Below are 13732 nucleotides of genomic sequence, written 5' to 3'. Positions count from 1 at the left end.
AAAAAAGTAAGAGAAAGGCAAATTCACACTCTTTCCTGGAGCTGGGACATCCTTTTCTTACCATTGGACATTAGAACTTCAGGCTCTCAGGCTTTGAACTTGGATTTGAACTTGCGCCAGCGGCCATGAGACAGACCTGAAGTACAGACAGACCTGGACCCCCAGCTTCCACTACCACAGACCTCATGGGTAACACAGGGCATCGAGGAGGTGCTAGGTACATGCTTACTTTATTGAGTCGGGGATTTGGGGCCAAATGTCTGTAGGGCCTTCTGCTCTGGAAACTCGACTGAGAATCCCCGACCCTTTTCCCTGAGCCCCTCAGCAGGGAAAGGTAAGAGCCAAAGCCCTGCAAAGCAGCCACCTAGGAAGAAAGACAGCAAATGCAGCAGTTCAGTTCAGTTTCTCATTATAACCCATGTGCTCCCCACTGAGAGCTCTAATACCCAGCACAAACAATTCTGTCCCTCCAAGACTGTACTCTGTGATCTTGGCCTTTGTAGAGTTCCTCTTTTTTTTGGAATTAGGGGAGTGGCTGGCTCTGGACTTCCTTTAGTTAGGGTGTGTAGACAATGAGTGCTCCCTTGTGGATTGTGAAGTCAAGTGTCCCGGATCTTAGGAGCGGTGGGGAGAGACTGGTTGGCCCAAAGACCAGCAACCACTTGGCTGTGGCAGTCCCTTTCTGGAGGAGCTGTGGCTGCAGCAGATCCCTGTGACTTAGTCCCAGCCCTCACAGGGCCTGCACCAGCACCAGGAGGCTCATGACCAGGGCCATGGAGAAGAAGATGCCCAGGAAGAAGCGGTCCATCACACGGGCCAGGCGCTTCCAGTCCTCATGGCAGCGCTGGGCAGCTCGGTGGCTGCGGAAGGTATTGGCAATGGTGGCTACGTGGTGCAGTAGGGCTTCCTGGCGGCACAGACATCGTAGCTCGTGGCAAGGGCCCGATGGGGGGCCAGCCCCTCCTTCAGGAGACTGGGGGCTAGGAGATAACTCAGGTGGCCTGGACTGCCCACAGGGCTCCCCTCTTTCCCGCACGCACAGGCCCCGTGCCAGGTGTCCCAGCAGGAGGGCCCTAGCCCAGGCTGGCACTGGGCGGGCACTGGGACCACAGTAATGCAGGTTCATGATAAGGATGGTGAGTGCTGTTGAGAATGTGACCATGGTCATAGTGGCCATGTAGTACTTCCCTGAAAGAGAGAGAGAAAGCCAATTGACTCAAAACAAAAGCCTGGGCCGGGCGCGGTGGCTCACGCTTGTAATCCCAGCACTTTGGGAGGCCAAGGCGGGCGAATCACGAGGTCAGGAGATCGAGACCACGGTGAAACCCTGCCTCTACTAAAAATACAAAAAAATTAGCCGGGCTTGGTGGCAGGCGCCTGTAGTCCCAGCTACTCGGAGAGGCTGAGGCAGGAGAATGGCGTGAACCCGGGAGGCGGAGCTTACAGTGAGCCGAGATTGCGCCACTGCACTCCAGCCTGGACGACAGAGGGAGACTCCGTCTCAAAAACAACAACAACAACAACAACAACAACAAAAAACACACAAAAGCCTGTGGATGCTGAGCTTCCCAGCCACCTCTGCACAAATGGAAATAAGCCCACCATGAGGCTCTCCAGACCCTCCAAGCCCCATGGATGGAAGCACGAAGGAGGTAGGGGCCGAGTTCTCCCCATCCTTCATTCCTACACGTGGGTCATCAGAAGCTACTGCTCTCTAATTGCTCCCATCACTGCTGGAGGCTGCACTCATACACAATCCAGGACAGTCCCGCTCTCAAATAACGACGGGCATGAGCTGGGACAAGATACGAATCCTTTTTGTACAAATGGGATACCCAGAGGACCTACTTCCTAGGTTTGTGGTGACGCTTACCTGAGTTAATAAAGGTCAAGTGCTTAGGGGAGTGCCTGGCACACAGCAAGCAGCCGACAGATTTTGCCTGTTATTAGGATCTGGGGATACTGATGTTCCACCATCAAGGCCCAGTCGTGAGGGGTGTTCTCCCTGGAAGGAGCTAATCCTTTTCCCTCAGTCTCAAAATGAGGGCACGTTCCCAGGACGCCCCCCTCTCACTCTCCGAAGCGGGGCCGTTCCGCAGACCCAGGCCCTGTCGCGGCCCTGCCCTGGGGGGATCCCAGCGCATCGTCAGGTCCCCCCGCGCCCCCGCTACTCACCGATCAGCGGCACGCTCTCGGCCGGCGGCATGCTCTCGGCCAGCAGCAGCTGGAAGACGGTGAGCGCCAGCAGCACGGTGACGCCCAGCGACACCTTCTCGCCTGAGTCGGCGGGCAGGTGGAAGGCGAGCGGCGCAAGCAGCGAGATGAGCACGCAGGGCAGCAGCAGGTTGCACACGTAGGCGGCGGCGCGGCGGCGCAGCAGCAGCGTGAAGGTGACGTCGGGGTAGGGCTCGGAGCAGCAGCCGTAGGTGAGCACGCGCCGCCGCGCCGGCATGCCCAGCACGCGCCACTCCACGTTCTCCACGAAGTCCGCCAGGCTGGCGGCAGCGCCGCGCGGCCGCACATCCAACTGGTGCCCGCCGTGAGTCCAGGAGCCGAACGTCAGGCCGCAGCGCTGGGCGTCGAACGGGAAGGCCGCTACATCCACGCGGCATGAGCTGCGCGTGATGGCCGGCGCGTCCCAGCGCACGGCACCATCGTGGCGCAGGACCACGTTGGTGCTGGCGGAGCCTGGAGGCTGTGCGTCCGCTCTGCGGGCAGGCGGGGCGAGGCTCACCCAGGCTGTCCAGCCGGAGGCGCAGCCCCGGAGGCCGGGAGCCCAGGGTAGACCCCCAGGGGCTGAAAGAAACCAAAACATCTCCCCAGAATATTGAGGCTCGTTAAGTTCGAGACACTCACGACGCAGGGGAGCACCTTGCCCCAGCGTCTGCTGGCCTGATGGCAGGACATTAGCCCTTCCTTGCTGGAGTCAGCACTTGCTTATCCAAAGGGCACCAGTAGGTGCCAGAAGAATGAATCTGGAAACAGATTTTACTCTCTTTCCACATTTTCCTGCCGTTTAAAGGCTGGAACTGCTGTCCTTTGTCTTGCCACTATTTATAACTCACTGGCTCTTTCTTGAATTTCTATTTAAGCAAGGCCCATAAGCCACTGCCTTCAGAGAGAAATACTTTTGAACTAAGGCCTTTCCCATGATGGGCACAGCAGATTAATAAACTTCTGCTGTGGCCGGGTGCAGTGGCTCACGCCTGTAATCCCAGAACTTTGGGAGGCTGAGGTGGGCGGATCACGAGGTCAGGAGATCAAGACCACCCTGGCTAACACGGTGAAACCCCGTCTCTACTAAAAATACAAAAAATTAGCTGGGCCTGGTGGCGGGCGCCTGTAGTCCCAGTTACTTGGGAGGCTGAGGCAGGAGAATGGTGTGAACCCCGGAGGCGGAGCTTGCAGTGAGCCGAGATTGCGCCATTGCACTCCAGCCTGGGCGACAGAGCGAGACTGCGTCTCAAATAAATAAATAAATAAACTTCTGCTTGTTTTTCTTTCGTTAATTTGACTCTTGTTTTCAGAACAAAGCAACACAGAGGGTGGAGTGCACCTAGAGAGACCCGCTGCCTTTCAAGGCCTGGAAGGGGTGGCGCCTGAAGGGCCCAGAAGGGACACAGATGTAGCCAGAGGATGTATAAAAAGGCCTCTGCAGAACCCAGAGGTAGCTCCGGGACACACAGTGACTTCCCTTGGGGGACATCTGCAAAACTGTTAGAGGAGCCCCAGAGAAAATATGCAGAGTTATGTGCTGGCTGGGAGACACGGAACTGGTCAAGGAGACATAAAGCAGTGTTTTAGAGGGCTATGTCCTGGAGGAAAGAGACCCTTAGGCTCCTGGGGGAGCCCTGAGAGACTCAGAGCTAAAAGTGTGCCCTAGAGAGGCCCTTGTGATCCAGATATCTGCCCTGGACCACACAGTAGGTTCCCAGGAGACGTTCAGCCTGGGCTGGCCTGGGATAGCCTAAAGTGGGGGTGCCATGGAGGGGCTGAGTGCCTGGCAGCTTAGAAGGGTCCTGGGGAAAAGCTTCCAGGGCAGCGTGGCAACCACGTTATGTGGTAGGGAGAGGGGATCACTACACCCCCACGGCTAAGGGCAAGTCTAGAGAGGGGTAAGACAGCGGAGGGGCCCAGATAGGCAGTACTTGTTATAGAGTACGATGTCTGGCCGCCATACAAGACTGCTGGGGATGCGGATGGCATCCAGGCCACCATAGGCATTGGGGTCCCATTGCAGGTAGGCATCTGTCCACTCCTGCCGTATCCACAGATACAGGGTCAGCACCTGGTTCCGTTCATCCTAGTGGGGGCAGGGAATGGCAGAGATGTGGACATGTATATGCATATCCTGCCCTGTCTGTGCACACTCCCCTGCAGGGCTCTGGTCAGCATCCACAAACCTGACTTGTCCATACCGTCCAGTTCCCACCCAGACCTGACCTTTCCATGTGACCTTAGTGGGCTCTTTTCTGCCCCTGTTTCCTCAGCAGTTATATGGGGTGAGAATCCCTGCTTAGCAGGGATTCAGTAAGTTCAGGTGAGCAAAATGTTGGGCACAAGGTAGGCACCCAACACTCAGTACCCAATAGTCAGTACCCAACAGTTTGTAACTGCTACCTTTGTTAATATTAACATTTACAGAAAAGGAATTCCATGGAGATGAATCCCAGTCTCTCACCCCCTCATTTCTTGACACTGTGACAGGTAAGACTCCACAGCTGTACCACCACCACAACGCACCATGTCGATGATCTGGGACAGTGTCACCTCCAGGGTCACATTCAGAGTCTGGTCTGTGTCTGCCACAGGTCTCAGGGCACTTGTGTAGTTGGCAAAGAGGTCACGAAACAGCTTGAGAGCCAGCCGGCCCTCAGCTCCCAGGCACTCTGGAGGGTCAGTAAGGAGGGTTGTCCATCCCAGGCCCTAGTCCCAGGGCCTCTGCTCACACCCTCCACTCCCAGGGCTGGGGCCCTGTCCTTATGAGTATCCTCCTGGTGTCTGCCCTCTCTTGCTGTAGCTGTGGCTCTAGTTCCTCCCTGGCCTGCCTGCAGGGTCACATGAGATAAAGGCCATGGAGAGAATTGGTACTATCTTCTGGCGCCAGGCTGACAAATTTCTCCTCCACCCTTCCCTTTTCAAGGACCTGGAGTCTGCCTGCCTCTCCACAAATGCTAGAGGGACCCAACTAAGCCACAAGAGTCCAGACTTTCACGCAGGGATTCTGAACCCCACTGCTCTGCCCCCTCAAGTATCTCTCAAACCTGTTTCCACTTCTCCATCTCAAGCTGGTTTCTTCAAAACTTCTGATGCGATGGAACACTCCCTCATTCTGAAAACACACTTCCCCAGGCTTTGCTGACACACATTTTCCTCAATCCCTGACCTAAATATTGTTCCCATGAATCCTGTCCTTGGCTCCCTTCTTTTTCTTCATCCCAGATTTTTCTCCTGAGCTCCAGACCCCAATAGAGTACAGTCCACTCCTGAGTTTCCCACAGGCACCTTCAACTCTGAGGGTCCAAAATATGAACTTGCTTCCTCCCTCCGTGCTCCGAAACCTGCTTCCTATCCCATGTTCCCTATCTCAGCAAATAGTGCGCCCTCAGCTGCAATAGTGACCTCAGTTGGAAATCTGGGAATTATCCCTCCCTTCTCCCTCTGCTGCCTCCTCCTCGGGGAATCCAGTTAATCTCCAGATCCTGTCAGATCATTCAAATCCTCCAGGTTTTGCTGAACGTCATCTTGAGTCTACCCTCTCCCCTCCATGCCAGGCCCCTCCCTTCACTCTCTCCCTTTCCCCAAAGGCTCACCTTCTCCTACCCCTCTCATGCCCATAGACCACGCTTTTAAGCATGCACATCTGACCGGGCTAGTATGCTGCTGAAACCTTTCAATGCTCCCCATCATCTGCAGGAGAAAGACCTGGCCTGGCCGGCAGGCCCTTCAACATCTGGCCCCTCTGATTTTCCCAGCCCTGTCTCTGGAAGCTCCCCACTCATTGTTTCCACCCTAGCCAGTCAAGTCTCCTCTCACACACTTCAGCACCCCTCTCCTCCACACTCCCCGAATAGAGAGCTTGTTCTCAGAACAAGTACTGAGGAGAAACACAAGAGAGACTACATGGAAAGGGATTTTGGGAGAACAGGAATAGTAGCACCACCAGGAGAGGCCAGGGCTGGTGTACTGAGCTTCATACCTGCAGGGAGTAGAAACAGAAGCAGAAGGCCCAGGCTGAGGTGGTGGCTCCGGAGCCCCATGGCCCTGGCACTGCAAGAGGGGGGGCAGGTCTCTGGATGTGAGGCCTCCTGGCCAGACCTAGGACAAAATTAGGCCCAGTTGGCAAGGATGGTGTGGACAGTACCTAGAAGTCAGAAGTAAGACTGAGATCTCTGGCGGGTCCAGCCACCCTCCAGGGAGCCCTGCAGCCCCTCCAGTCTTCTGATCCTCCAATTTGTGCCTGCCCCTGGATTTTAGTACTTGGTCTTTCTTCTTCTCTGCTGGTCCTTGCCTCTTCTGGCCTCTGCCTCTGCCCTTTCCTATGCTCCCCACCTGCTTTGCCTTTCACTCTGTTTCTGCTTCTTTCTCTTTCCCTCTGTAACTTTCTTGGTCTCTCTGCCTCCCTGACTCTGATCATCCCCTGCCCGCCTCTTTCCACTCTCTTTCCCTTTCTCCTACTTCTGTTTCATCCCTCATTCCTTCCTTCGTCCATTCCCCACACCTGGACTCTAGATGGGCCTGCTGCTCTCTCAGCAGAACAGGGACCAGGGACTTCCTTGATCAGCCTAGAGTCGTCTGAGGCACAGGACCGAAGCCCCTCCCTCTTTGCCCTTTCATTAGCTTAATTACATCTGTGCCCATGACAACAGAGCAATGGAAACTGATACCTCGGGCCTCTGGGGCTTGAATTATTCAAACTCTGTAAAGCAGCACACAAAATCAGCTCAGGCCCATCCTGGGGGTTGGAGAGTACAGGTATGCTGGGTCAGGTATGTGGAAGACCAGGGCTTAGGAATGTGAGGGGCCAGGGTCAGTGGATGGATAACTGTCCTCTCATCTTAGCCACCATTGCCTGAATTCTGGAGGTGGAGGTTCGCCTTAGACCTGCAGCTCTCCTTGCAGTGCGGGACTAGATACTCCAGGCTAGGCACTTTGGGTCAAGCAAGCCCTTCCCTCCTGGTGGGAGTAGTGCTGAGCCTCAGGCCACTCCAGATGACCCAATGGAGCAGAAGATGGAGCCCACATCCTCTCCTCACACTCCCTGCAGTCATTCCCATCTGAGCCTCAGTTTTTTCACCTTGCCCACTGTGGGCAGTGTGGGAGAGCAGGGCAAGCATTCAGTCACTTTCAGCCCTGTCTTATGAGCGCTCTCACCTGGGTAAGATATTTAAACTCTCTGGGTTTCTGTTTTCTCAATCTGGTAATGGGATTAACAGTACTCATCTTGAAAATTGCAAGGATTTAAATGAGATAACCTGATAGTGCAAGGCACTGTCTAGCACGGTGCCTAAGGTACAGCAGGTCATCAACAATGTTTACACTGTGGTCCCAGTAAGGTAGCCAGGCTATCCTCAAGTCACAGGTATTTATCATGCAGAGTTTTGATTATTTTTGTTCAAGCTGACCAGTTGCCTGACCAACAGCAGCACATACTTCCCTGGCAATCACATCCACAGCCATGACTTCGGGCATTGTGGATATGCCAGTGATTCCCTGCTCTTTCTCCACCCCAGTCCCCTCTCCTAGGTACTCTGCTTATCTCCAACCACCTTCCTAACATCCCCCTCTGGATGTCACACAAGCATTTCACATCATTTCAAATTGAAGCCTCAGAAATCCAACATTCACTTATTCAAGCTAGTAGAGGGGAACTGTCCTTAACTTGTTAAAGAACAACTACCAAAAAACCCTACAGCCATCCTCCCACCTCAGCCTCCTGAATAGCTGAATAGCTGGAACTAAAGGTGCACACCACCCAGCTAATTTTTGTTCATTTTTTAAGAGACGAGGTCTCCCTATGTTGCCTAGGCTGGTGTTTAACCCCTGGGCTTAAGGGTTTCTCCCTCCTCAGCCTCCCGAGGTGCTGGGATTACAGGCATGAGCCATCGTGCCCAACCAATACATGGTTTAACAAATCCTTCGGAAAGCCTAAGAAATGAACATTTAAAGCAGAAATTAATAGATAATAGAGAACTCCAGTAAAATTGATTAGTAAGTCTAAGGACTGGTTATTTGAATAACAAAAAATCTGGAACAATTTTCTGGAAATACAAATTAACAAAACTGAGCTAAAGATGAAACATCTAAAAAGAGCAGATACTCTGCAGGCCTTTGCCTAATTATTCCAATATTTAATTCTCCAGACCTCTGTTAACTTTAGGTTCTGTTCTTTGGGCTCTGTTGAGAAAATAAGTTATTTGAATGTTGTAGATTCCACAGATCTATCGAACGTTGAGGTAACTGGTTCCTGTTTTATGTTTTTGAGAATTTTTTTTTGCAATTAAAACTTTTTTTTACTATTTCAACGGGATTTTGGGATGTGGAAGAGATTGTTCAGGCCGGGCGCAGTGGCTCACATCTGTAATCCCAGCACTTTGGGAGGCCGAGGCAGGCTTATCATGAGGTCAGGAGATCGAGACCATCCTGGCTAACATGGTGAAACCCCGTCTCTACTAAAAACACACAAAAAAATTAGCCGGGCATGGTGGTGGGCGCCTGTGGTCCTAGCTACTTGGGAGGCTGAGGAAGAAGAATGGCATGAACCCGGGAGCTGGAGCTTGCAGATTGCGCCCCACTGCACTCTGGCCTGGGAGACAGAGCAAGACTCTGTCTCAAAAAAAAAAAAAAAAAAGGAAGAGATTGTTCATCACCCTTATCTTGAACTGGAAGTTGATATTCTCTTTTATGCACAACATGGCTTCTATGATAAACCTTTGATTTAGAACTTTTTTTTTTCTTGCTCTGTTGCCCAGGCTGGAGTGCGGTGGCACAATCATGGCTCGCTGCAGCCTTCAACTCCTGGGCTCAAGCGATCTTCTTGCCACAGCCTCTTGAGTAGCTGGGACTATGTACACACACCACCATGCCCAACTAATTTATTTTTTTTTAGAGACAAGAGTCTTATGTTGCCTGGGGTGGTCTTGAACTCTTGGCCTCAAACGATCCTCCCACCTTGGTCTCCTGAAGTGCTGGGATTACAGGTGTAAGCCACCACTCCTGGCCCACAATTCCTAACACTGCTAAGAGCTAACCATTTCTGTAGCATACTCACTTTTTGAAACATTCGTCTGGTAAGGAAACCAGGTCAGGAGTTCTTTGCTGGAAGTCCAACTATGTCCTGTGACTCACTCAGGTTCACATAGTGAGTCAGTAGTGGAGGGGATTCCAGCTGAGTAACTCTTGTCCTGAGGCATCTAAGTTAAATGGAAGTTCCAGACAACAGAGCTGACCCACTCTGCTTTCTCTTTTTATGAGACAGAGTCTCGCTGTCGCCCAGGCTGGAGTGCAGTGGTGCGATCTCAGCTCACTGCAGGCTCCGCCCCCCCGGGGTTCACGCCATTCTCCTGCCTCAGCCTCCCGAGTAGCTGGGACTACAGGCGCCTGCCACCTTGCCCGGCTAATTTTTTGTATTTTTAGTAGAGACGGGGTTTCACTGTGTTAGCCAGGATGGTCTCGATCTCCTGACCTTGTGATCCGCCCGCCTCTGCCTCCCAAAGTGCTGGGATTACAGGCGTGAGCCACCGCACCTGGCCCCTCCTCTGCTTTCTCATCCCTGAATTCCTGAAAGTCTCAGAAGTCTTCGGTCTCATCTTTTTTTTTTCTTTTTGAGACGGAGTCTCGCTCTGTCGCCCAGGCTGGAGTGCAGTGGCACAATCTTGGCTCACTGCAAGCTCCGCCTCCTGGGTTCACACCATTCTCCTGCCTCAGCCTCTCCGAATAGCTGGGACTACAGACGCCCGCCACCAAGCCCGGCTAATTTTTTTGTATTTTTAGTAGAGATGGGGTTTCACCGTGGTCTCGATCTCCTGACCTCGTGATCCGCCCGCCTCAGCCTCCCAAAGTGCTGGGATTACAAGCGTGAGCCACCGCGCCCGGCCTGGTCTAATCTTAATTGGAATTTGCTCACATCTTCAGCTTGACAAATCAAAGTAAGACCTGGAATAGTACTCATGCTACTCAATTGATTCCTCTTGAAAATAGCCCTGTGTGAAGTAACATCAGGAATCATTATCCCCTTTACAAAAGGGAATCTGATTTAGAAAGGTGAAGTGCCACTCAAGGTTTAAAAACAAAACTACTAGAGTAGAAGGAGCAAGGAGGCTTTGCTCTTCTATTGGGCAATTTGAGACCCGGGAATCTATGTGCATAAATATATGTATAGCAATCAGTATTAATCAATAATCAACTCCCTTGCCCCTAAATTTCCCCTTATAAATCTAGCCTTTAGGCTAATCTGTCTCAGTTTAGCACCAAATTGTTCTCTTTAACCCATGGCCCGTCTCCATTTAGAAGGCAAATTCAAAAACAGGCTAAATCAAACAAGGCCACCACAAAGGTCCTCAGGGTAAGAAGGCTCAAAAATACAAAGGGAAAGCCAATACCAAGAATGCTATAAACATTTTATTTATTTATTTAAGAAAGTAGCTTCAGAAAAAGAGGAAAATATCTAGATCATTTATTTATACATATATATATTTTTTAATAAAAACCTTTTACATAATCTTCATGCATAAAGACCCAGGTGTGGCCATATTGCCCGAGATAGCCCTAACACCAGCTATCTCATGCCATTACCTGGGGCTCCCTATAGCTGTCAGCAGTGTAGCAAAGGCCCTCTGCCTGCCCCCAACGCCCAATTCCATGCCTGCCTCAGTCATGGTTTGTTTTTGCTTCTGGAAGGGGTAGATGGAGGGTGGGAAATGCTTTAGAGCTAACATGGGATGAACAGGGAGGGTTACCCAACCTGCCATTTTTTATCCAAACTCTTTAGGCAAATCCAGACAGAGTCTCAGCACAACGACTGAAAACCAGGGACCAAACCAAACTCTGGGAGCTTCCCATAGACATGTCACATGTGACCAAGGGCTCCTGCACATAGTAGTAGCAAAGGTATGGTGTTCATAGAACACTAAAGGCAGGAACAAAAACAGCCCTGAAGATCAATCCCTCCATGGCAGGCATTCATTTCTGCCCTAAGTGTGTCAGAAAGATCCCGTTTTGTTTCCTAACTCAGGCCAACCCTCCTTTGCCTCCAAAATTCAATGTTAACTAACCAATTACTTAAGAGATGGATCCCTCTTCCTTCTGTGGATAGTTCATCTGTTAAGGATCCTGTATCACCTATCTCACTCCTCCTAAGGAGTCCTAGTATAAAAGGGCCAGGGTAGGAGTAGGGTAGCTGGTTGGCACTGAGGGTCACAAGATCCAGAATGGCTAGGGATGAAAAAGGATTCTCTGGTTCTTTGGGGGATTCTGCCAAAGGAGCTTTATTGTCCATTTTTTAAAAGGAAAAACACTGAATGGTCTTGAGGATGGTAAAAGGAGAATTGTCTCCTCTTCTGGGTTCCAGAAGCCCTTATGCTATGTTCAGTATTAAGAAAAGCCCTGAACAAGTGGAGGATGCTGCTTATGGCAGCAGGGAGGGAGGGTAGATGCCACGGCCAACCCAGAGAATGGCGAACAGTGCCAATCCAAACAAGGCAGGGAACCTCTGTGTGGTGAGTGTGAACGGGCATGTGAGTGTGATGCAAAGAGCCTGGGGGTCACAGGCTCCCAACAGCCAGTTCTCGCAGATAGGACTGGGTAAGGCTGCGCAGTTCGTCCATGGCATAGTCCTCAGGCATGGGGAGCCGGCCAATGTGGGGAGCCAAGAGGCGCAAAGGGACTCGCTGAGGGTCTGGTGTTGAGTCGGAGGTTCTATCAGGAGCATGATGCAGACTCAGCACCACCCGCAGCAGGTTGGCTACACGTTTGGCCATGTCTAGAGAGAAAAACTAGAGTTAAGCACTGAGCATGGGTCTGGAGAAGGGTGGTAGGCACTGAGGATGGGGTGTAATAATCATAAAAACAGGAAGCAAGAAGGCAGAAAGAGTGGAGGTTAGAGGCTTACCTGACTGAGCTAGGCGATCTTTAGCACTGTAACACTGAATCTGCTCTATCCGACTGCAAAGTGAAGTCACTTTGATGTGTAACTGCTCCAGGTCATAACCTGAGCAATCCACCTACAAAGAAGCACAGAAGCCAATTAATCCAAGGGGAGTTCCTATCACTCCAATCCCACCTATAGACTTTACACAAAACCTTGAAACAACAGTGAGGTGAGGGAGTGGAAAATCCAAGATGATGACACAGGGCCAAGCCACCACCATCTAGTGGAGGACAAGGCACTAATTATGCAGTAATAGCCAAGAGGAAGGTAACAGCTACCTAACCTTGGACTAGGAAAAGTCTTGAGATCCCAAACTATACAGCAAGCTTTAATAACACAGCACCAAAAATCAAGATAACTTGGGTTCAGAGAGATGGTATGACTTCTTAAGAGCACACAGGAAGTAAAAAATGCAGCCAGAACCAACATTTAGGTCCCCTGACTCCAAGTTTATAGCCTTTTCTAAAACACCAAAAAAGCTGTGTGCAGGGGGGCAGGAGAATCAAGAGCAAGACGAGTTATTTGCTCTCATGAAACTGATAGAAAATAAATAAGAAAACACAAAACAGTAATAAATCCTGAAAAACCACAAACCATGTAGATAATTTAAACAGGTGGATGTGGCAGAGAGAAACTGGATAGCTACTTGAGACTGGAGGACCAAGAGAGGCTTCTTTAAGGAGGCCATATTTAAGTTGAGACCTGAATAACAAGGAGAGAGCTCAGCTTTCCAGGCAAAGAGAAGACAGCTAAAACTCCCAAAGGTGGGAATTCAAAGGAGATTTACATGGTGACACGTGGGGTAAGGAGGAGAAGCAGAACAAGATAATACTAGAGAGGTTTTATGAAACATAGGTTTTTTTTTTGTTTGTTTGTTTGTTTTTTTTGGAGAAGGGGGGTCTCGCTATGTTGCTTAGGCTGGTCTCAAGCAATCCTCCTGCCTCAGCCTCCCAAAGTGCTAGGATTACAGTCATGCACCACCACATCCAGCTATGTGCTGGCACATTGATAGTACTCTTTGCTTAATCCCTATACTTATCAAGCTACAGTAATTGCTGCTTTACTTGTATATATCTCCCCCATAAAATCATTATTTTGGTAAGGGCAAAACACATACTGTTTACCTTTATATTCCCCAAACCCACTACAGTGCTTGGCACACAGTGAGTTCTCCATAATAGGTTGTGTGAATGAATTACTCAATATTCAATGAGTAAGTGGTTTCTTCAAGTGATTATTTAGAAATGATGCTCTTGATTCATACTAAAAGTACAGCAAACATTGAATTATGCTTATTATGTGCCAGGCACTGTACTAGGAGTTGGAACTTTGATGAGGATAATAATAGATAACAATTATTAAGCATTTAGTAGAGGCCAAGGTCAGGAGTTTGAGACCAGCCTGGCCAACATGGTGAAACCTTGTCTCTACTAAAATCCAAAAAAAAAAAAAAAAAAAAAAACCCAAAAACACAAAAGTTGGGTGTGGTGGCACACACCTGTAATCCCAGCTACTGGGGAGGCTGAGGCAGGAGAATTGTTTGAAGCTGGGAGATGGATGATGCTGTGAGCTGAGATTGTGCCA

General features: G+C 50.6%; 2 protein-coding genes across 8 annotated transcripts in view; both read right to left on the bottom strand.

Moving 5' to 3' along the window:
• Nucleotides 1–211: 211 nt before the first annotated feature.
• On the bottom strand, nt 212–6260 carry CHRNA10 (cholinergic receptor nicotinic alpha 10 subunit). Its single transcript, XM_032166826.2, has 5 exons — nt 6200–6260; nt 4744–4889; nt 4149–4303; nt 2176–2708; nt 212–1188 (listed from the first exon to the last, which is right to left on the bottom strand). The coding sequence occupies exons 1-5, from the start codon at nt 6258–6260 to the stop codon at nt 731–733; spliced, it is 1353 nt and encodes a 450-aa protein (XP_032022717.1). The 3' UTR covers nt 212–730.
• A 4347-nt stretch (nt 6261–10607) lies between these two features.
• NUP98 (nucleoporin 98 and 96 precursor) overlaps nt 10608–13732 on the bottom strand; it is a 132176-nt gene continuing 129051 nt past the window's right edge. For all 7 annotated transcript variants that reach the window (XM_032166823.2, XM_058447000.1, XM_058447002.1 and 4 more), the window contains exons 32-33: nt 12110–12221; nt 10608–11980 (exon numbers count right to left, since the gene is read on the bottom strand). In XM_032166823.2, coding sequence (XP_032022714.1) covers nt 11763–11980; nt 12110–12221 — 330 coding nt within the window. In that variant the 3' untranslated portion in view covers nt 10608–11762. The remainder of the gene's footprint in view (nt 11981–12109; nt 12222–13732) is intronic.

This window comes from Hylobates moloch, unplaced genomic scaffold (genome assembly GCF_009828535.3).
Source record: "Hylobates moloch isolate HMO894 unplaced genomic scaffold, HMol_V3 SCAFFOLD_11, whole genome shotgun sequence".
Classification (NCBI taxonomy): domain Eukaryota; kingdom Metazoa; phylum Chordata; class Mammalia; order Primates; family Hylobatidae; genus Hylobates; species Hylobates moloch.
Note: the sequence above shows the minus strand (reverse complement) of the source record. Positions and strands in the feature narration are given on the sequence as shown.